The 24,462-nt window shown below is 47.1% G+C and overlaps 1 protein-coding gene across 6 annotated transcripts in view; it reads right to left on the bottom strand.

The window, feature by feature from the left end:
• TACC1 (transforming acidic coiled-coil containing protein 1) overlaps window positions 1-24,462 on the bottom strand; it is a 114,605-nt gene that overhangs the window by 11,889 nt on the left and 78,254 nt on the right. For 3 of the 6 annotated variants that reach the window (XM_032618141.1, XM_032618142.1, XM_032618138.1), the window contains exons 3-7: window positions 16,959-18,051; window positions 13,142-13,202; window positions 10,740-10,947; window positions 8,043-8,095; window positions 1,324-1,449 (exon numbers count right to left, since the gene is read on the bottom strand). In XM_032618141.1, the coding sequence (XP_032474032.1) occupies window positions 1,324-1,449; window positions 8,043-8,095; window positions 10,740-10,947; window positions 13,142-13,202; window positions 16,959-17,740 (1,230 nt within the window). In that variant the 5' untranslated portion in view covers window positions 17,741-18,051. The remainder of the gene's footprint in view (window positions 1-1,323; window positions 1,450-8,042; window positions 8,096-10,739; window positions 10,948-13,141; window positions 13,203-16,958; window positions 18,052-24,462) is intronic. The other 3 variants (XM_032618139.1, XM_032618143.1, XM_032618144.1) reach the window with 3 other exon arrangements.

Here is a 24,462-nt window from a genome sequence, read left to right as displayed (position 1 = left end):
TTCAATAAACATGATACAGGGATTCGAGAGTTGAGTTCTTTAAGAATGGATGAAGGGATTATAGGCATTAAGATGTGAGAGGAAGTCTGCTGGGGACTTTTGGGAAAGTCCTAAAAAAGAGGACTTTGCTCCTAAAGAGAGGTGAATGGCAAGAATTAGACGTTTTCTAATGCTAGGCACTGATGTCTGCAGTGTGAAGTATGGAGCTGCAGCAGCCATCTTAGGACCATGAGGGGAGCTGACCTATGACATTGAAGGGGACAGGCCAGTGCACTGAGGATGAAATGGCAAGAACTTAAGTCCCTGATGACCCAATTTGGCTGTGGGACACTATACAGATGTGAAAAAGAAGTAGGCATGCGGGCTTCCCTGGTGGCGCAGTGGTTAAGAATCTGCCTGCCAATGCAGGGGACACAGGTTCGAACCCTGGTCTGGGAAGATCCCACATGCTGCGGAGCAACTAAGCCCATGCGCCAGAACTATTGAGCCTGCGTGCGGCAACTACTGAAGCCCGTGCGCCTAGAGCCCATACTCTGCAACAAGAGAAGCCACTGCAATGAGAAGCCTGCACACTGCAATGAAGAGTAGCCCCCACTCGCCACAACTAGAGAAAGCCCGCGCGGAGCAACGAAGACCCAATGCAGCCAAAAAAATAAATCGATAAAATAAATAAATTTTAAAAAATAATAATAAATAAATAAATTTATAAAAAGACAAAGAAGTAGGCATGCATTAAGTACTAATATGGAATGATCACCATGATGTATTTTTAAGTGAGAAAAGCAAGGTACAGAATGGTATATACAGTATTCTACCATTTGTCTAAAAGAGGGAAGAAAAGACACGTATATTTATAATTGCTTGTTTCTGAATAAAATAACTCTGAAAGGAAAAAAAAACAAGAAAAAAAGAATGGATGAAGGTAGGAAACAATGTTACATTCCTGCAAGTCTAGAATTTAAGAAACTTTCAGGCAGGAGCATATATCCTCTGTGAAATGAAGGTACTGATTTAGTTACATACGTGGGTAAAGTTGGCAAAATGCGACATGTAAAACTTCAGGGCTAAAAGATAAAGAAGTGCACAAAAGTTCTCAAGGATGTTTCCAAGCGTCAGCTTTGCCCTCTGGATACCAGGAGGCCAGGAATCCAGCTCCAGCGAGGCGTTTTACAGGGAGCCCTTGATACGAGCTACAGGTGGAGGAAACAGGGACTTCCAGCCAGGGAGAAAGAACTCAAGCCAGCAGAGATGGAAGCTACCCACTGGCACACGGGCTTTACAAAGAAACGGAGCCAGAAGTGGATGCAGCGAGGAAGCCTTTACCTCTTCTCGTATCAGGGTGAGCACGGCGGTCTTGTCTGATTCACTGAGGCAGATGCTGTCCAGCGGGCTCTCCCCTCCACAGGCCACAGACACAGGGCCCTTCTCCCCCAGGGACTCCAGCAGTGCCTGTTGGGGGAGAGGGCACAGGTAAGACGTCCACTCCTCAGCTTCTAAACCCCAAATATCCTCCGATAACTTCCTCCTGAAGAAACTGATCACACCCTTTAAAAAACACGTTTGAAGGGGAGAAAACAGCAGGGGAGGCTTAAAAAGAAAACACCTAGTTACAGTACGATCTGAAGGAAAACCCGTTCTAACGAATATCAGGGAGGTCTTAGCTTCTGTTTTAACGGACGGCCTAGAGAAGTTTTCTTCTCATCCAAAAAGGAGACAGTGTAATTATAGAGGTCAGTTACCAGAGAGTCATGTGCATAAAAGAGAAAACCATCTGTGGTTAATGTCTCGTGAACCTGTGGATCTCTGGGGATGACGTGTTCCATGTAAATAAATTCCCAGGAAAGTGTCAACCTTTTTACATATAGATGCTTTGTGTGTACTATTATTTGGCCACTTTGGATGGAAATGTTTCTAAAATGACTTTCAGGCCTAAGCAGGTAGAAATGGCAAATATATGTGAACTCTGACCCCACCCCGGGATGATTCAGGATCACAGGGAATTTCAGTGGCCCCGAGGGCTGGCATGCGGAGACCCAGCGATGTTGTCACGTGCACAGACGCCAGGGTCTGGGCTGCATTTCCATGTCCTGGGTCTTCCCGACGCTGAGTTTTCAGTTCCCTTCCATCAACATGTCACCTTCTGAGGTGCCAGCTTGATTTTTGCCATAAACCTGGGTTCCCGGGAGCCACATTCAGTTAGGATTTTGTTTTTCACAAGAACGTGGGCTTTGTACCATTTTTTTTCCTAAAAAGCATTTTTGGGGGTTATTTCCTCTCACCTATGTTAACTTTTTGTATAAATGGGGAAAAAAGCTGATCTAATTAACACCCAAAATGCCCACCAAGGTGACCTGGGAATCTTTTTTTAAAAAAATTATTAGAGTTAGGGTTAGGATTAGGGAATAATCTTAATAATCTTCAATGTCAGCATAACTGATCAATTAGCTACTGACTGTCATCAGTCGGGCTCTGGTATCTTGTTTGAATCAAGCTTGAACAGGAAGTCCAAGGTCAATGTAGACCAGTGGTTTTTAAACTTTTCAGGGTCATTATAGACTCACCCTCTCTCTAGAAAATGCTCAAGAACATGCACATAAATTTTACCTAGATCTTCACTGCCCTCAGCCAAGGGTCCAACAGACAAATCCCTGGCTGAGGCCACAGAAAAGGGAAAATGCAAAAGCCACGAGCTGGCAGTGCCCGTTCCAGCACCATCTGGGGGAGGCCAGCCCACCATGCTGACAGAAGCCCGAGGCCCCCCAGAAACACCTTCTATCCTGGGGGAGCTCCATCACCAGAGCCAGAAGCTACTAGGGGCTGGCAGCCCTAAAATGGCCCCCAATGACCCCACCCCCTGTGTGAGTCCTTTTGGGTAGCCTCCTCCCCTTGAGTTAGGCTGGACCCAGTGACCCCCACCTAAAGCACAGAAAGTGGTAAGTCATGCGGTGTTACTCGTTGACAGAGAGGCTCCGGCTGTGAGAAGATCTGTGGAGAGGCCACGTGGCAAGGAACGGCCATCTCTGCCAACGGCCAAGGGAGACAGCTTGGAAGCAGATCCACCCAAGTTGAGTCTGGAGGTGACCCCAGCCCTGGTCAGTACCCTGAGAGCGGCTGGGGAGAGGCCCCGGGTCAGAGGCACTCAGTGAAGCTGCCCCAGGACTCCCGACCCAGAAAGGATGAGATCATGATCGTCTGCTGTCGGTCGCTCACACACTGGACATCTGACTCATCCCCCCACCTCCCATGCCACGATGCCCATCAAGACTCCTCCCAACTGTCCCGCTTCCCGTGTAACCTGCCTACTAGGTCCAGCCCACACATTTGGTTCATCTCGTCACATTTCCGATTCTAAATTATTACATTTTAAAATCAGTCTTTTGTTTTAATTATTCTAAATCAGAATCCCTAAGACAAGGCAACTCTGGGAAGCTGATCCCCTGTGCCTTCCATGACCCTCGTGTTAGCGAGGGTTTGGGAAATAAGCCAAGTTTTCTTAGTAAGGGAAATAGTGTCTATTCTGGAGGTCTGCATCTCATTCATCCTCTAGAGGATAAATGAATTCAGTCTGCCCACTTGTTTAATGACTTTGCTCTAACAAATGAGGTGTCTGGAAGGGGCAGCGTTCCGAGCTGGAAGATCAGGCCTTAGATGGGGACAAATACACCTGGACGAGTGGCTCTGCAGCCGGCAGCTCTCCCAGGCACTCCCTCTGCCTGGCTGTACACCACAAGCCCCATGGCTCAAAATGCAACAGCTCTTATGAGGAATTTATAGCCGTGGCCTATTTTAGCTGCCTTTTCCAGTCCTCTAGGATTTATTTAGCTTTTTACATTCCGCAGTCCTTTATACTGTTTATCAAACAGCACAGAAAGCCTACAGAATCTACCATCACCAATATCTGGCCTGACCATCTCTTCCTGGGCTGGGCAATCTAGTATGTGTTTAATAAAGATGCTAAACCAATCAGATCAATCACATCCTTCCAAAAGGGTCCTGCTTCACAACCCCTGGTCTTTCTCCCTGTCCCACAAAGCATTCACCCTTGAGGACCCACAAAGACCTGTCTGCAGACAGTGGGACCCAGGGGAGTCTTGGCTGTAAGTTCACAGTGAGCGCAGATGCCACAAAGTAATTCTCTGCTCACATCCTTGCGATGAGAGAAATCAGGATCCCTAATCTGTTAGGCTCACCCCATTTGTCCTTGAACCTGTTAGAGCAGTGTCCCCCCTGCCACTTCTAACGGAGACACACTGGAAAAGCCAAGTGAACTCAACTTTTAAGAAGTTTAAGATTTCTTTGAAAAAATAGAAGATTGACTCCTAAGTGAAAGATGTTGTAGACCAGCAGCTGAAAAGAGAGATGACCATCCTCCCATCTTAGATACTTGGCCCTGGCCGCCCCCTGGTACTGGGCAGAGACTGCAACACGAATGCCCTTCAGAGCAACACCCAGAGGCATACAGAGGCACAGGCTAGACTAAACAGACTTCTTTTTTCTTTTGCGGTACGCGGGCCCTTCACTGTTGTGGCCCCTCCCGCTGCAGAGCACAGGCTCCGGACACGCAGGCTCAGCGGCCATGGCTCACGGGCCCAGCCGCCCCGCAGCATGCGGGATCTTCCTGGATCAGGACACGAACCCGTGTCCCCTGAATCGGCAGGCAGACTCTCAACCACTGTGCCACCAGGGAAGCCCTAAACAGACTTCTTAGTCAGTGTTTTGAATATTGCAAGTTCTTTATGCAATGCTGATTCAGCGTTCTAAGGAAGTAGAAATTAATTTACTTCTGCAAGTTCAACTGGAGTTACCGTTCAAAGATGACAACCCAGGACGTGGTCTTTGCAGGGGGCTCTGGAGACAAGGCTTCCCCCATCTTCTCTCTCCCGCTCTCCCCCAGCTTTCCCACCAACGTCACGCCACCACACAGCAGCTCAGGGCTTTCTGGCTCCGCCTTGCACATTACCCCTTCCCCGCATCTTCACAACCCCCCTGCCGAGGCAGGGAGGTGGGGCTAACTCTGTGGATGAATAACCGGGGAACGTGCAAGCGTAACTGGGGCGTTTCAAGAACGTGGGTAAACCTCCCCAATCTGCAGACCAGTGCCTGGGCCCCTCAACACAGACTTCGACCATCCCTTTGCCATTTTTACACACAGAAAAGACTAGACGACGCTCCCACAGTACCTGGAAAACGTCACAGGAAACTGGTTTCCCTAAGGGCACGACCAGGCAGTTTGGGGAGCGGAGGGTGGAGTCTCATCCTTTTGTGGGAAGGACCCCCTCCCACAGATGCGGGGGACACTTCACTACTTGCAGAATGGTGGCCTCAGTGGCTCCTCAAAGTGACTGTGCCATCAGCCACGGTGGCTGTGCTGGGAATGATTACAAGACCTGGCTCCCAAAACAGTGATTCTGTCAGGAAACCACCGTCACTGCTGTGTAATGCCCCTGAGAGGGGACCACGCTCCAAGTCCCTGACCCCTGTGTGCATGTCCTCCTTCTGCCCGGCGCCCACGGCTCCCTCGCCCACCCTTACGTCCCTTACTCTATGTCCTCCAGGGAAACACCGTGGGTCGCAGTCCAGTGGTGAGTCACGAGAACGGTTACTAGGACAAGCAACATGCATTAAAATAAATGAAACAGAATAGAAGATATCAGAGTGAGCCACATGAAGAAAGGCAGATACTGTTCTGTGCAATTTGTTCGATAACGATACAAACGCGTGTGTTGAGATGTGTCACACGTTCCTACGAGCCAGGATGCAAAGTGTATTCTTACTGTGGATCCAGGTTCAGAACGTTTCTGTCACAACTTCACCGAATCCTTCAGCTTCAACTATGTCCTGTGTCCTAAGGGCGTTCAGATCTACTGAAGCCAACCTTGACTTTTCCTGAGCTCACGCTGTGTGCTTCTCACTGCCTACAGGAAATGTGAACCGAGAAGCTGGTCTCACAGATGTCTCAAAGCCACACGTCTAAAACTGAACTTCTGCGATTCTGCACCTCCTGTGTACTCCTGATGTACTTACTGGCTCCTGCGTTCAGCCGTGTTCACTGTGGTCGGTGCTGGGGTACAGGGGCCGGCACACAGTCACGGTCCCAACCCGTGGGGCAGGCGGGGAGAAGTGAACCAAAGCCCGTTTGGCTGGGCAAGGGTCTGGCGTGGGAAGGAGGCAGGGGTGGTGTAGAAAGCCGCGGAGCCCACAGCAGAGTCTGAGCTCAGCCTAAAGACAAGGGAAGCCAACGAAAGGGTTTAAGCAAAGAGGAACAACTCTGGCTGATGGAAGAGGAGGACAGAATAGCCTCGGGAACAGGGAGATTCATTAGGAAACTGCCACCGTGCTTAAAACGACCGGTGGTGGCCATGGGCCGGACAAAAGTAGATGGATTTACAACATCTGCTTTCTGGACGTGGACACCACAGACCCTACGTGTGGGAATACAGAGGACGGGGGAGTCCAAGAGGACCCCAGGGTTGTGGCTTAGACGACAAGGTGGACAGCGGTGCCACCTGTCGAGACGAGGCCCCTCTGGGCTTGGTCATCAGCAACGCCGACCACTCAGATGTTCAAGGCGGAAACCTCGATGGCCTTCAGCGACTTTCTCCAACCTCCACCTCAGCCACCACGTGCACCCCGGGAGCCACCAAGCAGTGATGGTTCTACCTGCTGAGTCCCAGCCTCTGTCCCATCCTCTGATTTACTACCGATCATGATGCTTCCTACTTCAACCCCCAGGAGAGTCCTCTGCTGCGCTTCCATGAATTCCAAGCCTCCCGGCGCGATGTCTAGGGCCCCAGTGGCCTGGCTCTCATCCACCGCACGCACAGTAGCCTCCGATCACGTGAGATTATTCATCCCTACAACTCCTCATAAAGCACACGCTTCTTCTCACTCCCTGTCTTTGCACAGTACAACTCTCCTGCCCAGAACACCCTTCATTGCCTCATCTACCTGGCAAACCCCATTCTTCCTTTAAAACTTAGTTCAAGTGAGGAACCCAGAAGACCCCACCTTAACCACGTGATCAGTTAATTCCACCAATAGTGGGATGCACTGATACCCATGAGGTCCCTTCTGATGCATTCGTGCCAAAAATGCGTAAACTGAATTTAATCATGGGGAAACACTCGACGAGCCCAAACTGAAAGATATTCTACAAAACAGCTAACCAGCGCTCTTGAAAAGAGCCAAGGTCCGGAAGGACAGAGACAGACTGAGGAACTGTCACAGATTAAAGGAGATTGAGAACACAGGCACTGAACGCCTTGTGGGGTCCTGCCCCGGATCCTGTGCCAGAGAAAGGACACTAGTGGGGGTAGCTGGTAAGACCTGCATACGGTTTACAGACCAGACAATAATACCGTACCAGCGTGTACTGATTCTGATTACAGGAGAGGTTAAAGTTGGAGGAGCATGGGTGCAAGAGTTATAGGAATTCTTTGTGCTATTTTTGTAAGCCTGAAAGTTAAAAAGAAATAAAATTGTTTTTAATTAGCTCAAATCCGGCCTTCCTGACACATGCCGCACGGTGGGTCAGCCCAGTCCTGGGGACACATCCTGGTGTAACATTCACCACAGGGTAACCCTGGTTTCCATTTTGTAATCTACAACCGGGGCTGCTCGAAAGAAATACAACGTAAGCCATACGTAATTTAAAAATTCTCAGTAGCCACATTTAAAGGATAAAAAGAAACAGGTGAAATTAATTTTAATAATATAGTTTCGTTAACCCAATAGATCCAAAACATCAACATGTTATCAGTATAAAAAGTTAGAGACATTTTATCTTCCCTTCTTTTCTGCGCTAAGTCGTCAAACGCTGGTTGCACTTTACACTTGGAAGACATCTCAGGACGTCCAGCTACAGGTCCAAGTACTAGTGGTCACCCTCCGAGACGCCTCAAGTGAAGGAGTTGTGCTTTATTTTTATCTTATGCCCGTCACCAGACACAGACTAGAATTTAATTACTGAGTTAACGTGGGCTTCAAAACGAACACTGAACCCCCCGCGCTCACACCCCTCCCCCACGATCCTGGGGACTCACGGGCACGGCAGGTCCATCCTTCTCCATCTGTTGGCACGTCTCCTTCTCAGTGCCTAAAACACAGAGAGTCACTTTTAGGGTCATCCCAAGAGGTTGTGCCTTTCCTTCCCACCAAGAGACTCTGGGAGACCCCAGAGCAGGCCCGGAAGGACATCTAAGGGCCCCAGAACAGCATCTCAAGATCTTGGAAGACGCGCTACATTCTGCTGACCACTGCGCTGCCTGTGTTCAGGGTCCAAAACATCCAGAGGAAAGAGGAGCTTACGGTCCGTCAGCCTCAGACGGAAGCACGTCCTCAGGTGGAGAGAACGGCAAGGCTGCCCCCTTGTGTCCATGAAAAGTTTTGCAAGTGAGTTGGACTAACCACGGGGTCATTTCAGAAAGAGGAGAAACCGTTAACGCTGAAAGCTATTTTATTACCAAGTTGGAGTGAATCTGAATTCCAGCCCTGAAGGGTACGTCAGTGGAATTAATGTAGCAGATAAAACAAGAACCTAAATTTCAATGCCTGAACACTAACTTCATTATCCTCCCCACACCCTTCAAGCTGGTCTTCTCGGCTCCGCTCCACCACCAGAGTCAACGCGTACAAAAAACCAACACGATGCTTTTTCTGATTAAAGGAACATGCACTCGCTGAAGAAAATTTTTAAATATGTAAAAGCACATAAAATGCTGAAGCTACAATCCTCCACCTGCAATCGCAAATTACTACTTTAGTGCACTGTCGAGAGTGAATTATTGAGAACAAAAATGTGACCATCACTACTTTGCTTAAAAACCTTCAGTGGCTCCTCTATATTGATAAAGCCCCAACTCCTCAGGACAACCCCGGGTTCCCACTTGCCCTGTACTCACGGACAGCTACTGGGCATTTTACCTGTGTGGCAGGTTCCTTCCCATCCCTGTGAGAGACTCCTTGGGGTGCATCTTCGTATTTATCTATCAAGACCCAGGCTGAAGGTGATATCCCAGGACACAGTTCACCCACCCCACGCGACCAGGGTCCCTGCTCGCTCCCACGATGTGGCTAATCCGTTACGAACAGTGTTAACGGGAGCTGTTCTGTTAGCAGAACCCCAGCTCATAAAGTTTCTGCCAAAGGAATTTCCTCCTAGTGAGGAAGGATATAATTCAACAAACAGGGACCATGCACCTGCACTAGAGGAAAATCGAAGATGAATCACTCATAGTCCTTAACCTCAAGAAGTTTATCAAAGATGATAACCTTCCATAACTAATACATGGAACGTACGAAGAAATGCTGTGGGAGCCAAGTGACCTTTCTGAGACAGACCGGCAAGGATGGGCAGAATCTCTGCAGGACAATGGTGAAGAAAGGCATTTCGTATACAAGAAATAAGCATAGGTATGAGAGTTCTAAGGGTAAGCCTGTGCAATGGGTAAAGGGGCACAAAAGGAAATGGCAGACGGGGTCTTCAGAGAAAACATCAGAGCAGAAAAGAGGCCTGGGAGGAAATGTGGAACAGTGCCTGGAACGTTTATTTTACAGACGGGAAACAGACCTGGGTAGGTGGGGAGAAAACTCTCACAAAGTCCAGGTTTCCACCTGCTTCTCTGGTTTGATGATAGATCATTATTTTTGAAATTCTAAGTATAAAAGCTCCACACCGAACTATGTTGCTAAAGACCTGAGTTTCCAATAATGTTTAATGAAGTCGGGAACACGGTGCCAAGTGCTTCCCAATGAAGGTTAAGGCCACAGATACAACCTGGGACCTGGAAAAGGGCCTCGGATTTAGAATGTTCTAAAGAGGAAAACAGCACTAAGCTTCAGCACAGGTTGGTCTAGGCCCTTATGAGAACATGAAGAAGCATTAGTCTTTTTCAATCCACCATGTCTGCAAGCAGGAAATCTTACAATAGTTGAGGGTAACGAAAACCATCTCTTCACACGTTAGCCTTGTGGTTAAAAGACCGTGGAGCCAAGACTGCTGGGAACTCGGACCCTAGTCCACCACTTTAACTAGACAGGAGACCGTGGCCGAGATCCTTAACTTCTGTCTCACTTTCCCTCTCTGATAATGGGGAAAAGAATGCTGCCTAATATAAAATAGATAAAAAAACAAGGAGCTACTGTATGGCACAGGGAGCTATGTTCAATATCTTCTAATAACCTATAATGGAAAAGAATCTGGAAAAACATATGTAACTGAATCAGTTTGCTGTACACCTGAAACTAAGACAACATTGTAAATCAACTGTACTTCAATTTAAAAAGGAACAAAAAAAAAAACAAAAAAAAGAACGCTACCTAGTGAGGAGACATGAGTTACTACACGTAAAACACTTAGAACAGTGCCTGCATGTGGAAGCAACTATACCTGTTAGTCGTTATTATTTCTATAAGGGAAACCAGGAGCCCAATAATCCCAACATGGTTCCAGGTCACTACACGTGAAGATGTGGCCAGACTGAAATAATTAGGAAAGAATTCAAGCAGTCTGATACATCAGTGTCTCCGTACATCCTGCCACTCAGATCCATACGTCCCTGGCGCTCCACTGACACCCTTTTGTGTTTCTTCACCAGGCAAAGGAGCAAAGCACAGACCAGCAGCCTAAACCTATCCATCAAGGGACCCGTTCTCTAATCTCTTTAAAGTGTTTCCTGCCCTGGGCTTCCAGGCATTTCTGTGCTTATGTACGTAAAAAAGATGAAGATTTGCTTCCATACCTGCTTCTGAGGATGAAAACGCATGATTTATGGCAGACACGGGAACATTGGAACATTCAAAGTACTCCAGGTCGTCCTCTGGCTCACCTTTCCCCTCGGCCCCAATGGGTTTCTGACCAGATGACGTAGACGCCAGCTTCTCCTCGTCGGTAGCATGGCCATCCCTGTTAGAAATGTCTGAAATCTGGGAGATCACTGCTCCTTCATCCTGGGAAAGGCAACAGATGAGATGCTACCATTTAGGAGGGCAAGCAGTGGGGAAAGCGACATCTCAGGAAGAGCAAAGCAGCCGCCATTCCATATGGATGTTCTCCACGAATCTGGCTACCAACCAAGGAAGAAGCTGCAGCCCCTCAACCATGGAAGGTTGTATGTTCTAGGACCTACCTTCTGTAATTCACACCTGAGGCTTAAAAAATTAAGCTTTTCTAGCCTAAATTTATAAGCAACAAGTTGAAGTGGCTGAAGAAAATAGTTTTCATAGATTTTGCTCATATAGATAGATCCTAGACTTTTCTGGAAAATTTATGCACCCCACTGTATTTTCAGGTGACATCTAAAAACCTTTCACTACGAGCTTAAGTAGTCACAAAGGCTATAATATCTGCTACATATTATTTGTTTGCTTGTTTACTTATCTCTCCTTCCAGTTTTATTGAGATATAATTGACATAACAGCACTGTGTAACTTGAAGAGGTACAGCATAATGATATGACTTACGTACATCATGAAATTATCACAGTAAGTTTGCAGAACATCCATCCTCTCACACAGATACAAAAGAAAAGAAAAAAATTTTATTATATTTTAAATACTGACTTGGCTTATTAATTCAATTTAGTTACTCTAGTGATGATACTTTACCATCTGTTTAAAATCAAACATGAATAAGCCCTTTAATAGTCAGAAATTTACATCATTCCTTTTCCTCTCTGAATTTGTATTTCCTTGCTACTTCCATCAAGAAATTATCCCAAAGAAATGCATTTGCTTTCAAGTTTTTTTAAAGTCCTCCTATTACATTTGTTCAAAAAAATTTTAAAAACCTTTTTTACAACCATAAGTCTCTGTTAACATTTTTTCTTCTGGAGGGTTATCACTACAATTACAAAGGCACAATTTATTCTAAAAGTTTTACAATGTTTGGTAAGTACAATCAAACACAAAAGTAAAATTTTTAAAAGATGGAAATCGATTACAATATTTTGTTGCACCGATTTAAAAAATCTTTTACAATGCAATATGTGTTATTTTTCTGGAGCAAATCAAACGTAAATTTTTCATAGCTCTTGCTGCCTCTGCTTTGGCAGCATTTGAAAGTGGACACTTCATACATTTGTAATAGATGAAGCATAAATCAAATTACAAATCTTTTTTTTTTTTTTTAAATCTTAAACCACGTACCAAGTTTTTGGTCCAAATTGCGTAAGATAAGTTAAACTTAAAATGCAATGACTGTATTTCTGTAATCATGGTTATGCTGGAATAAAGTTTTAAAAAGGAAGAAAAAAAAGGACTTCATTGCAATCAAATGGGTCCGGGTTTTCTTTTGTTTGCGTGTGTGTGTGTGTGTGTGTGTGTGTGTGTGTTTCCCAATTAATTATACAGTCATGGACAAATATTTATTGCTAGAATGAAACAAAGGTCAGCATCAATTTGATTCCTGTTTTCCATTTTTATAGTTATAATCAAGAAGCCAGAAGCCTTACTAATACAAATAAATAGGTGAAACAGAACGAAGTTTGTAATAGAAATGTCTCAGTTCTTTGAACTCCTTTCCAAATTATGTTCCAAAAGATTCTATCATCAGTAACTATCTTTTTTTTTTCCTTTTGGGCCATGTCGTGCTGCATGGAGGAATCTTAATTCCCCAACCAGGGATCGAGCCCGAGCCCCCTGCAGTGGAAGCGTGGAGTCCTAACCACTGGACCACCGGGGAAGTTCAAATAATTATCTTTTTAATTGAGATATAACTGACATATATCACTGTGTCAAAAAATATTTTTAATAATCTATCAGCTGACAATTCAGGTTCTCCTAACTTGCTAAAAGCAATGAACTGGAAAAACATCTGACTTTAAAAATATATTATCCAGTCACTGGAGTCAATCACCTTCTTATAACTTACACCAGTATTTCAAATCCCCTCTTTGGTGCCCAGAGGTTTCACACCCAGTGGTGATGCACCCTAGTAAGTTTGAGAACGGGTGAGAGGGAACTTTATCACAAAAAAGTGGGAAAAGGGTAGCTGTGAAGGAACGGTTCCCTTATCTCCAGGGCCCTTTCTCAGATCAGCTTAGCAAGTCAAGGATTTGGGAATTGGTTTCCTTAAAGCTGAGTACTCAGATCCCCACTGGAAAATCTTCATTCATCACCACTCTGATGAGGAACACAGACTTACCTGAGAACACCCATCCAAAGCAAGAGACTGGGCTTCGTATTTCTTCACCTTACAGCCACTCCTGGGAAAAAAACAAACAGAACACCGGGCCGGTTTGGAATCACACTGACAACCTCCAAGCTGTGAGATGGTGCAGACAGCGGTGTGTGCAGACACAAGCCAAAGCGCACAGCCCCACGCGAGTCACACGTCCACGCGTCAGAGATGGGAACAAACACCTTCCTGCCTCTGAATCCTCTCCCGAGAGGCAGGGCAAGCAAAGAACTATAACTCAGTGACCTCCTCACTTGCTTCTGCGGGTAGCTAAACACCAGCACTCGGGCCCCTACGGCTTGTAACTGCGCGCCAGCAGCCACCAACAGCTCTTCCGAGAGCAGCCCCAGTACCTGGAGACGGTCGGGTCATCTGATCCGCGCTCACTTGGCTTTGATAAGTCACCAGAAAAATTACCACGCCGGACCACATTCTTTAAAAATTCTTTATTGCGCTAAAAGCCACGGAAGTCTGGGAAGACAGCTCCAGACCTGCGTGCTCACAGAGGAGGACTGTGGGCAACAGAAAGGATGAAAATAAAAATGTCTGAGCAAACTGTTACCATTCCTCTTAAGTAGCGAGATGGAAAACGAACGTCACGACCGGAACTGGGGAAGCTCAAACCGCCCACTTTGTTTAAACTAGCACGTAATTTGTGATCTGAAGACTATCCAGATTCTGTTCTTTTGTAATGAACTTAGAATTTACAGCACCGCCGCTCTGACCACACCCCACCCCCAACCAAAACTGCAAGTTCTTCTCGTTTTGCGGGGCAAAAACAAAGACCAGCATGGCTACCAGAAGAGGGACCACCACCTCGGTAGTGTCTGCTTGTCTTCCCTAACGCCTGAGTGTCACCCCTGCCACCAAACGCAGGTTGAGCTGACTCGGTAAAATGTATTCCCTGCTCCAAGGCGGCAGCCTTATCCTATCAAAAAAGTCAGTTGTTCCTGACATGAAACAGCAGAGCAGTTCCTCAAGCCGCTGCGGGGATGAGAGTAGGGCCAAGCCAGCACGCAGCATCACAGCGCCGCACGAGGCGTGTGTCAAGCCGGGGACGCAAGCTCTCGCACCTGAGGTGGGAGGGCCCCATCGCCAAGCCTTTGGGTACAGATGGCAAGGCTAATAAGCTGGCTCAGGAAGTGGCAAATGAAATGCAAAAAAATCATCAAAAGATCCAACTCAGAAAGGGAAGCCAACATGCTATGGAGAGATGGTCCGGGGAGGGTAGGGGAGGAACTGCCAAGGGCCCCAGGGAGAGCCAGAAACAGGAGTACTTACAACAGAAAACAGAGAAATTTCACTTGCTCAGTAGTCCTGATGCACCAACAAAATTAGAGACGGGAAAGAGACAGACAGATGGAGAAAAAAATCATGTAAAGCCTGGAATATTTATCTCTAGTCTGGCAGACATAATGGTTGCAAAGTTCTTTCTATGAGGTGAGATGTGAATTAAAAATGTCATACTCATGAATGTTACCACTGGTGAGTGAATGATTCTCAGTAGTTAGAGAGTGACAGAAACACTCGGAAATGTCACACGGTCAAATTTATGGATGAAAAGTAAACTTTCAAATATTTGTAAATGTAAAAAAACGGCATTACTGCCGAGTATGTTTACTCTTAAATGTCTAGTCATCCAGATTAAAGGCAATCAATGCATGAATGAAAATATAATTGAAAATGCATCTGCTTATATCTCCGGTAGGTGTATATTACTGAGAAACTCCAAGCGATTTTACATAATTTATCTTATTTGACCCACAAAAATCCCAATCATAGGATGATGTCTCTAGTTTACAGAAGAAGGATCTGAGATGCCACCAATTACGTCATCTTTTAAGAAGTCACACAAGGGCTTCCCTGGTGGGGCAGTGGTTGAGAGTCCGCCTGCCGATGCAGGGGACACAGATTCGTGCCCGGGTCTGGGAAGATCCCAAATGCCGCGGAGCGGCTGGGCCCATGGGCCATGGCCGCTGAACCTGCGCGTCCGGAGCCTGTGCTCCGCAACGGGAGAGGCCACCAACAGTGAGAGGCCCGCGTACCGCAAAAAAAAAAAAAAAAAAAAAAAAAAACAGAACAGGAGGAAAATGCTAGCAGGTGAGGGTGGTAGGACTGGGAGAGGGTGCTTCTTGCTACTGAAAACAAGATGTAGGATAAACTTCCCTCCCTTTGGTCCCACTTTAGTCTCATGTAACATGAGTGCACTGGCTACACACCTTCAACAGCAACTGAAAGGGAGGCTCCCAATGACCCCTTATCAACCCTGATAGGCAGGTCTGCCCATAATTAGGGGACCCCAGGTTAGGAAGAATCCAGGCAAAGACCTGGCCATCGTGTCCCCCGGGCATTGTCTAGACACAGGTAACTAACCTGAACCACAGAAAAGCACCTTGAGGTCACCTGATCAATAATATTTTTCAGCAACCATTTAACTGTGTGTCTATAACCAAAGAACAGACCAAGAACTATTAATGACATTTCATTCCCTTTAGACGTCCTGGGGAATATTCTGGGGCTGCTGAAGAATCCGTTCCTGCAGTGCTCAAGCTTCTTGGTCCTCATACTTTCTGCTCTTTAACCCTTTTTCTCTGGTGTCAATCACCACACCATCTAGTGTTTTTCTTTACATCACATTAACGCTGAAACGCATTTCGCCAATACAACTGTGGTGACAACGAGAAACATGTACTTCTTCTCACCCTCCCTTTCCATATTTCATCCACCATGTCACTGGCCCTTTTTTTTTTTTAAAAAATACTTTATTTATTTAATTTGGCCACACCACACGTCTTGTGGGATCTCAGTTCCCTGACCAGGGATCAAACCTGGGCCACAGCAGTGAAAGCATGAAAGCGCCAAGTCCTAACCACTGGACCGCCAGGGAATTCCTCATTGGCCCTTCTTTATATCTAATTCTTAGTAAAATGTCACAGGGTCATGAAGATACCAACAGATTGTCATCGACTCAAGTTTTGTGATAAGGTCACCCTGTAACAAGTTTAACCTGAAATGTGACGTGGAATTATGGCCTGGGGGTGACGACTCCGAGAGAACTCTGAGGACCTTGCAAAAGTGACTCCAGATTTCCCGGGAGAAGGGGGGTTGGTGGGGAGCGGGATCTCACACAACGAAGACTAACAGCCTAATTTAGTCAGATTTAGGCAATTGTTTAAAATAGTCTTGATTCTTTTTGGAAACTCACCTCCTTTCTGAAAGAGCCAGAAGCTTTACCAGAAGACACAAGAATTCTAACTTTTAGTGGTAGGTTTGTTTCCAACAAAAATCACAGCTTTCTGTTCAAGTGAAAAGACTTCTGTAAGACCCTTTCCCACGTGTTACTGATACTACACAGTTTACCTGCAGCCCTGGTATTCTTGTTTCATCCACAGAGAAGCTGAAGAAGGTGGCTAGCACTGACACCTGAATTCTGTTATATAAAACGATTCCCGACAGCTCAGATAGGATTTCTGAAAACCATCAAATCTCTACCTGCCTAGCCCATGACATTCTTTTTTCTTTTTAAATAGGAAAAAAGTACCCAAGATGGGGGGAAAAAGAACTCAGCTGAATAAACTGAGGATTCAGAAGCAAAGCAGACATCTAAAAAGGAAACCTCAGGTATCTCTGATTCCACACCAGAGTTAGGCAAAACAGTGAAGATTGCAGTCCGAGGTTACGAGCTTTGCGTCTGCCCCGGGGCACCTTCACCCAAACCAAAAGCAGTGGCCGCCAAACTCACAGAGAGGACCTAGAACACAAGGCCCACGCCCATCTCACTCACGTTATCAAACGCGACTTTGCCTTCTTGGGTGATTCTAAGATTTCACTAATATGACTACCGGCGGGAGAACCAAAGTCACTGCTCGTTAAAGTCATAGCGGGTTTAAAGGGATCCATGGATTCGTCAAAGTGATCTGGGTCAAAGCCGTAGGAGCCCTGAGCCGAGAGCAGGGGCGAGCGCTGCAGCGGGGAGTGGCCCCCAAAGGGCCCGAAGTCGGGGCTCTCCCCGGGACAGGGGCAGGGACCCGGCTCTGAGGACGCCCCTGCCCCCGGGGCGCCTGCTGGCTCCCCGGCGCCGTCTTTCTGAACCTTGGGTGTCACCCTGCTGCCCAGTTTCCGGCCGGGTTTCCTCGGGAGGGCTTTCCTGGACTCCACAGTCTCCACGTCTTCCGTGAAGTCAAACTCCAGTTTCAGAGGGGAGCCCCTCACGGCCTCCGGCAGCTCAGTCCCTGAGTCGCTGGTGTCTCCGCTGGGGGCACACGGTGTCTCCCTCACGTCGGGGGGACACTTCTGGCTCCTGTCACCTCCTAGCAGGGCAGGGGTGGCGGCGTTCCCAGCCTCTCCGTCGGAACCGGACTGGCGGTCCACCCGGGGAAGACGCGCGCCCTCCGGGGCGGGGTGGGCTTCGGAGACCCCGCCGCCTGCCGCCTTCTTCCTAAGGGGGACGGGCCTGGGCTTCCGCAGCCTGCTTCTGCTGGCCCCGGGCTCCGGACACGGGCTTCCCGCCTCCGGGTCGGCTTCCGCCGAGGCCTCCAGCGTGGACCCCATGGCGCCCTCGGTCATTGCCTGGTCCTCGGCGTCGCCCGGCGCGCGGGGGCAGGGCCCGGCCTGGCCTAGGGCCGTGGCCACGCAGCCATGACCCGCTGCTGGGCCAGGCGGCCCCCGGGGCGCCGTGGAATTCTTGGTGTCTACGGAAAACGGCCTCACGACAGAGATTTTGCTCACATCGTGTTCAGGTTCTTCTCTGAAACCCCGGACCGAGTAAGACTCAGCAGCGTGCTGAGCTGCTTCGTTTTCTGAGGGTCTAGAACCAGCCTCGGGCGACCGTTTTTCAACCACTTCTGCTACCAGCTGTTCGTCCACTTCTTGTGAGTCTAAAACAAAACACAAAAGCCGCCTGTTAACAAATTACCTTTTCAGCATTGGTGACTATTCTCCACTAGCTGAAGCCGCACAAACGGCAAGCTCTGCCCTCTTTGCTTGTACGAAGCATCCCTAAGGTTCCGCAACGACGGCGGCGTGGCCTGACGGCGGACGGCTGGTACTACACTCTAAAGCGAGTCTTCCCAGCCCAAACGCTGTGTGTGTGCTATCCAAGTCACACGAATAACAATTATACCGAATAGAGCTATTCAGGAAATGGCTAAATAGATCGTGGGCCCTCTGCAAAGCAAATTAATAAGATGTTAAAATTCTGCAGGTTAAAACAACTGGTCTGGGGCTTCCCTGGTGGCGCAGTGGTTGAGAATCTGCCTGCTAATGCAGGGGACACGGGTTCGAGCCCTGGTCTGGGAGGATCCCACATGCTGCGGAGCAACTAGGCCCGTGAGCCACAACTACTGAGCCTGCGCGTCTGGAGCCTGTGCTCCGCAACAAGAGGCTGCGATAGTGAGAGGCCCGCGCACCGCTATGAAGAGTGGCCTCCTCTTGCCACAACTAGAGAAAGCCCTCGCACAGAAACGAAAACCCAACACAGCAAAAATTAATTAATTAATTAAAAAAAAAAAATGGTCTGGAAGAAACTTTGGATGCAGACAACTCAGGTAACAGGGTTCTCACCTGGCACGGACACGGTTCCCAGGCACTGCCTGAGAGTTTCAGGGTCCGGATTTTATGCAGTAAGCGGGTTTTAATCTCTGGATGTTAAGTATTCCCTCTTCCCCAGAATAGAGTTTAAATAACTAGACTGGTTTAAAATTAAATGAAAAAGTCATCACGGCCTGCTCAGAATAACTTCTCTGTATACTTAAAAATGGAAAGAGCCAAATAAAAAAAACTAATTAGAAAAAGCAGAGATAGAAAAGTGGCTTTATAAACAAACAGCCCTTATTTTACTAAAACACAAATCATAAAACAATAAAGTTACTTCTTCTTTAGAAGCTTTGTCTCTAAGCTGGCCAGGAATCTTCTCAAATCATTTGTGAAAATGAAAGATCCTTTTTAATTGGGGTTTTATAAGGAGAAACTCTGCAATCAGGAAGGTGTAAATGAAGGTATTTCTTTAAAGCACAAACTAAGATAGTGCTTTCCTGACATATATCTGAAACGATAATAGAGTAGCAGCAAAAACTGAGTAAACTGGTTATTATCATAGTATCTCATGATTTAAGGGAAACTCAGAGATGACCATCTAATCCTACTTCCTGACCGTCATCCTAATCCAGGATCAAAGAACTAAGCATCACTGGGAGAGTTTTTTTAAAGCACTCACACATCTTTTTACACGATTTCTTTATGGCTGGAATTGGGCAGCGGTTTACAAACTATTCTGCACAGATGCTTCAGATATTCTAACCAATGTCCAATATGTCTTGTTCTTAAAGATATATTTAACTATTATTAATACTGTAATTTTTTAAAAAGCTCTCAACACATGATACCTGGGATTTAACATACTTCAAAAGGATATTTTTTTAAAAAGAGACAGCAAATGTGGCAAAATCTTGATAACTGTTGAATCCAGGGACGGGTATATAGGAGTTTCCATTGTACTATTTTCTCTATCGTATACTCTTGAAACCTTTCAAAATAAAAAAATTTAAAACAACTGCATTTCACACAGAATTTTAAAGAGAACGTTTTAAAGTGTACTGACAAATTCACTTGTGTCTGTACAGACTCTCTATTATCTCTCCATATATTTGAGCTGTGATGCAGGTGTTATTGACTGTTTCTCCGTGCTGATGGCGGGCGGGAGGGTAGATAAGCAACAGTGAAAACACAGCATCAAAACCCCAGGGCTGCAAAAATCTACATGCAACAGGCTCAGTTAGAAGCCAGGCTGGGTCTGGGCACAACTGCTCACACCCTAGCATCAGCTGGTTGAATACAATCTAATCTTGATTATACCAAAGTATAGACAGTTACCGCTTATTTTACATGAGCCACAGAGAGCGCTGAAGCAGGGGTGGATCGAAATCAGATTTACGTTCTCAACAGCTCTCTCCAGTTGAAATGTGGAAGGAGGTCAAAATGGAACAAACAGAACCGCTAGCATGTTATTCTGGGGCTTCGACTAGGGCGGTGCTAATGGACAGGAAGAGAAGTGCACAGTAACTGAGAAAATGAGGTGAAATTTGATAAGGCTTGATGATAGGCTGGATGTAGGACTGTAGGAGAAGGAGGCATCAAAGATGATTCGTACGTTTTCAGCTCATGGAATGAGAGGATGGTTTTACTGTTCAACGAGATTCAGGGGTACCAGCCGAAGAGCTCGGGGCTGTCGGGCTGGGGTGGGGAGGTTGGCCCTGGACACCGAGAGCTGCCTGGAACTCTGAAGCAGAGATGCTGAGTAGGAAGTAAGTAGCGCAGACAGATCTGGGCTGCAACTAGTACTTGACCTAACTGAAGCCACGATATAATTGAGACTGACTACCTTTGAAGTCACACTGGATACTACTTAACTGTAAGGTATCTCCCTCCTACATTGCATCTTTGAGCCTTAGCATATTTTATTCTAAAATTTTAAAGAGATTATCTTTCTTTCAAAAAGAAGTTACCTAAAAAGGATTCATTTAAAATGAAAGTTGAAGTTTAACCATCTTTGTAAATTAAGAGAGTATTATTAATCACAACATCATAGTTATATAAGAAAGTGCCCAAACATTTTAGAGATGCATACTGAAATATCTGTGACCTGATACCTTGGAACTTGTTTTAAAAATACTAAAGCAGGGCTTCCCTGGTGGCGCAGTGGTTGAGAGTCCGCCTGCCGATGCAGGGGACGCGGGTTCGTGCCCCGGTCTGGGAAGATCCCACATGCCGCAGAGCGGCTGGGCCCGTGAGCCATGGCCGCTGAGCCTGCGTGTCCGGAGCCTGTGCTCCGCAACGGGAGAGGCCACAACAGTGAGAGGCCCACGTACCGCAAAAAAAAACAAAAAAAAAACGAAAGCAGCAAAACAAAAGAAAAAGAAGGTCATAGTGGGGACAAACCTGGGCAAATGGGGGCAACGATTTAACCTGGGCAGTGGGCACACACAGGTTCTACTGCAGGACATTGGAAGCTGATGACAATCAAAGAAAAACTGTCTTTTGTTACATAATTGCTCTCCCAACCTCTCCTTGCCATTGACTTCTAAACATTTACTGCCAGTCTTCCACGTGGGAGCCCTGGGCACTGATACCCGAGTCCTCTGTGTTCTTCCTGCAGAGGCTTGTGATAAGTTAAGGGGAAAGGGTGAGGTGAGGACAGTGCGTCCAGCCCAGCGGCCCTTTCCCTCTTGGGACTTTTGTCTCCCTTTCCTGATTCCTTCACCAACAATCCCACACCTCCCAGAGACCGAGGGGAGACCTATGGAGTCGCCCTTCGCTTACTCTCTCCTAGCTTTCAATTTCTGCCCTCATCGCCTCCATTAGAAAAGGGCAGGGCCTTCCCACCTTCCTCCACCTCCACCCATTCCTCTAGACCCTTCTCCGTCCCCATCTCTACCGGCTGCAGAGGAGCGAGGAATGGAAAAGGAGCCCGCCCGGCAACTTGGGGACACCTGCAGCTCTGCTGTACCCTAAAGCGTGCCACCCAGCAAGTGGGAGGGGGAAGGAAAACGAGCACCCTTCACCTGAATTCGGCCCCCCAGCCTGAGCAGAAGACCCCTGCCCAGGCATTTCTTGGCCAGCTCTGGCCAGGTACCAGGTCAGTAAACCTGCCCAGTCCTACGCCCACTCCCTGCAGACCCCACCCTGGTCTAGCATCTTCAGTCACCAGGAGAAAGCACTGATGGGCAGGAGTGTGGGGAGGGCTTCTCATTGACTTAAACCAGTTTGGGGGAAATTCCCTGGCGGTCCAGTGGTTAGGGCTTGGCGCTTTCACTGCTGTGGCCTGGGTTCGATCCCTGGTCAGGGAACTAAGATCCCGCAAGCCGCGTGGCGTGGCCAAAAAAAACAAAATAAAAATAAAAATAAACCAGTCTGGGGAGTTTGGGAAAATGTAAAACAAGGAAAAAACCAAACTCCTCACCTAACTGGAAAAGGTACCTCAGAGTAAGATTTTATTTGCATTTACACCCTCCGTCAGCAAGTGTGCCAATACCAGGCGACCCCACATACCCCGGGCTGCCCTACAACAGACGCTAAAGGCAAGCATGGCACCACAGGTAACTTTCAGGAAGAAGTAAAACACCCAAAATGTCTGCAAGCTCTGGTTAAGAGCTCTAACCTCGGTCCCCGTCTGAGAGCGCTGTTAGGTAACTAACCTCCCTCTAAGCCATCCTTCCACTTTTACACAAATCCTGCATTCCATCAGAACCTTCCTCCAGCGCGCTGATAGGCTCTCTCCCTGGATTGAGTCTATTGAGTTTGGATGATTCTGACAAGCACAGCACTGCCTGGCAGCTTGGTGAACACAGACAGAGAGGTGATCAGCAGATGAATTCAAAGCAAACACAGAGGAAATCCAAAAATAGACCAACATTTCCACTTCTGTCACGTCTGCTGCTGTTAATGAAACTCTGCCTTTCAAGGGGCAGCCTCTGCTGGATCTAAAACGTTGTGTGACGCACGCATGGGTGCTCTAACACAGATACCTTATATGCTTTTTATAGACTATTCTCCTGTAAAAAGAGCTTTTTCCCTCCTTCTTTATAATATTTGTAAAAGAAAAGGCACAGAACACCAAAATTCTAAAGACTGAGGTAACAGCTTGACCTTCTGCTTTGTACTCTGGTATGCTGAAAATATACTGGGTTAAAATACAAGTGTATGAAAAACCTTAGCAGAAGGGAAATGCCATGAACACAAAATATTTCTGACACTCAGAAATGTATTCAGCTCACATACACTGAGAACCTGCTCAGCTGGCTGTTTCCACATGGATAACCTCATCTGAGAGGAGATAAAACAGCAACCACTTGGAAGACATTGTATATTAACACTGCAGATTTGGCATTTTTCTCTAATATGCTTGACATTTCCCCCCCCTCAGATTTTAACTTTTTGGTGAAACGTTGTCTGCAAGCTCCTTTTAGACCTCCCATCACTTCCTCTCCTGCAGCTACAAGAGGCCTCTTTTATGGGTTTTAAAATACTGGACATGTGGGACTTCCCTGGTGGTCCAGTGGTCAAGACTCTGTGCTTCCACTGCAGGGGGTGTGGGTTCGATCCCTGGTCAGGGAACTAAGATCCTGCATGCCTTGCGGTGCAGCCAAACAACGAAAAAACCAAAACAACAAAAAACCAAACAAATAAACACTGGACCTGTAAAGTGACAAAGCTGCCAATATTTGAACAGGCCTCCTGTATCTCTCTCTCACACACACACAAACCCTGGCCTCCTTCTAACCTCAAAATCGTTCAAGTATATCTCACGACCAAGTCTGAGATGCAAGGCCTGACTCTGAGGCTAAAACAAAAATCTCTGAACCAATACATGAAAATGAATGTCTTTGCAATAATTCAGGAAGAAGGGTTCTAAGGTAAAATTTCAGAGGGTCCATGAAGCCCCAGAAACTCAATGAAAAATTACATTAGAGCCTTCTCCAGGGGAGAAAATCCATGGCCTTCTCCAAAGTCTGGCCTTAGAAACCACCGGGCAGGGACTTCCCTGGTGGCTCAGTGGTTGAGAGTCCGCCTGCCAATGCAGGAGACACGGGTTCGAGCCCCGGTCCGGGAAGATCCCACGTGCCACAGAGCAACGGGGCCCACATGCCACAACTACTGAGCCCGCACTCAAGAGCCCGCGTGCCACAGCTACTGAAGCCCGCACGCCTGGAGCCCGTGCTCCACAACAAGAGAAGCCACCACAACGCAACCAAAAATAAATAAATAAAATTTTAAAATACATTTTAAAAAAATAGCTATTTTTAAAAAAAAAGAAAGGAAAAGAAACCACCGGGCGGCAGACTGTATTTGGGGGCCACGTTTAGGGTCCTCAAAGGGCTCCTCTCATTACCTGATAGTTAAAACTTCAATTCCCCCTCAATCACCACACCGGGGTTTAAAAACTCTTACGCTACTGCGGGAAAAAAATCCTAACGTCAAAAGACAAAGCTCACCACCTCCGAGAACATTCCAAGGGAATGCTGCAAGTGCTGTTTTAAGCAATTTTAAGTGTGGACTAAACGTCTGAGAGGGAACACGCACCAAAACACAAATTTAAATCGTCTGTTTAAACAGGATTCAGTCACGGGCTCCATACCCGTTGACACTGAGATGGGACTGAAGGGTGGTGGATGGCCAGGCCCTAAGGGGCCCCAAACGTCCAGTGAAAGCTGGTGGCGTGGTCCCGGCGGGGCACTGGTGTGGAAGGGAGGGACGCTTGGACAGACCACCCCGTGGGAAATCAGACCTGGGGG

The sequence above is a fragment of the Phocoena sinus genome, chromosome 21, assembly GCF_008692025.1.
Source record: "Phocoena sinus isolate mPhoSin1 chromosome 21, mPhoSin1.pri, whole genome shotgun sequence".
Classification (NCBI taxonomy): Eukaryota; Metazoa; Chordata; class Mammalia; order Artiodactyla; family Phocoenidae; genus Phocoena; species Phocoena sinus.
The sequence above is the reverse complement of the archived record's forward strand: the minus strand, read 5'-3'. Positions and strand labels throughout refer to the sequence as shown.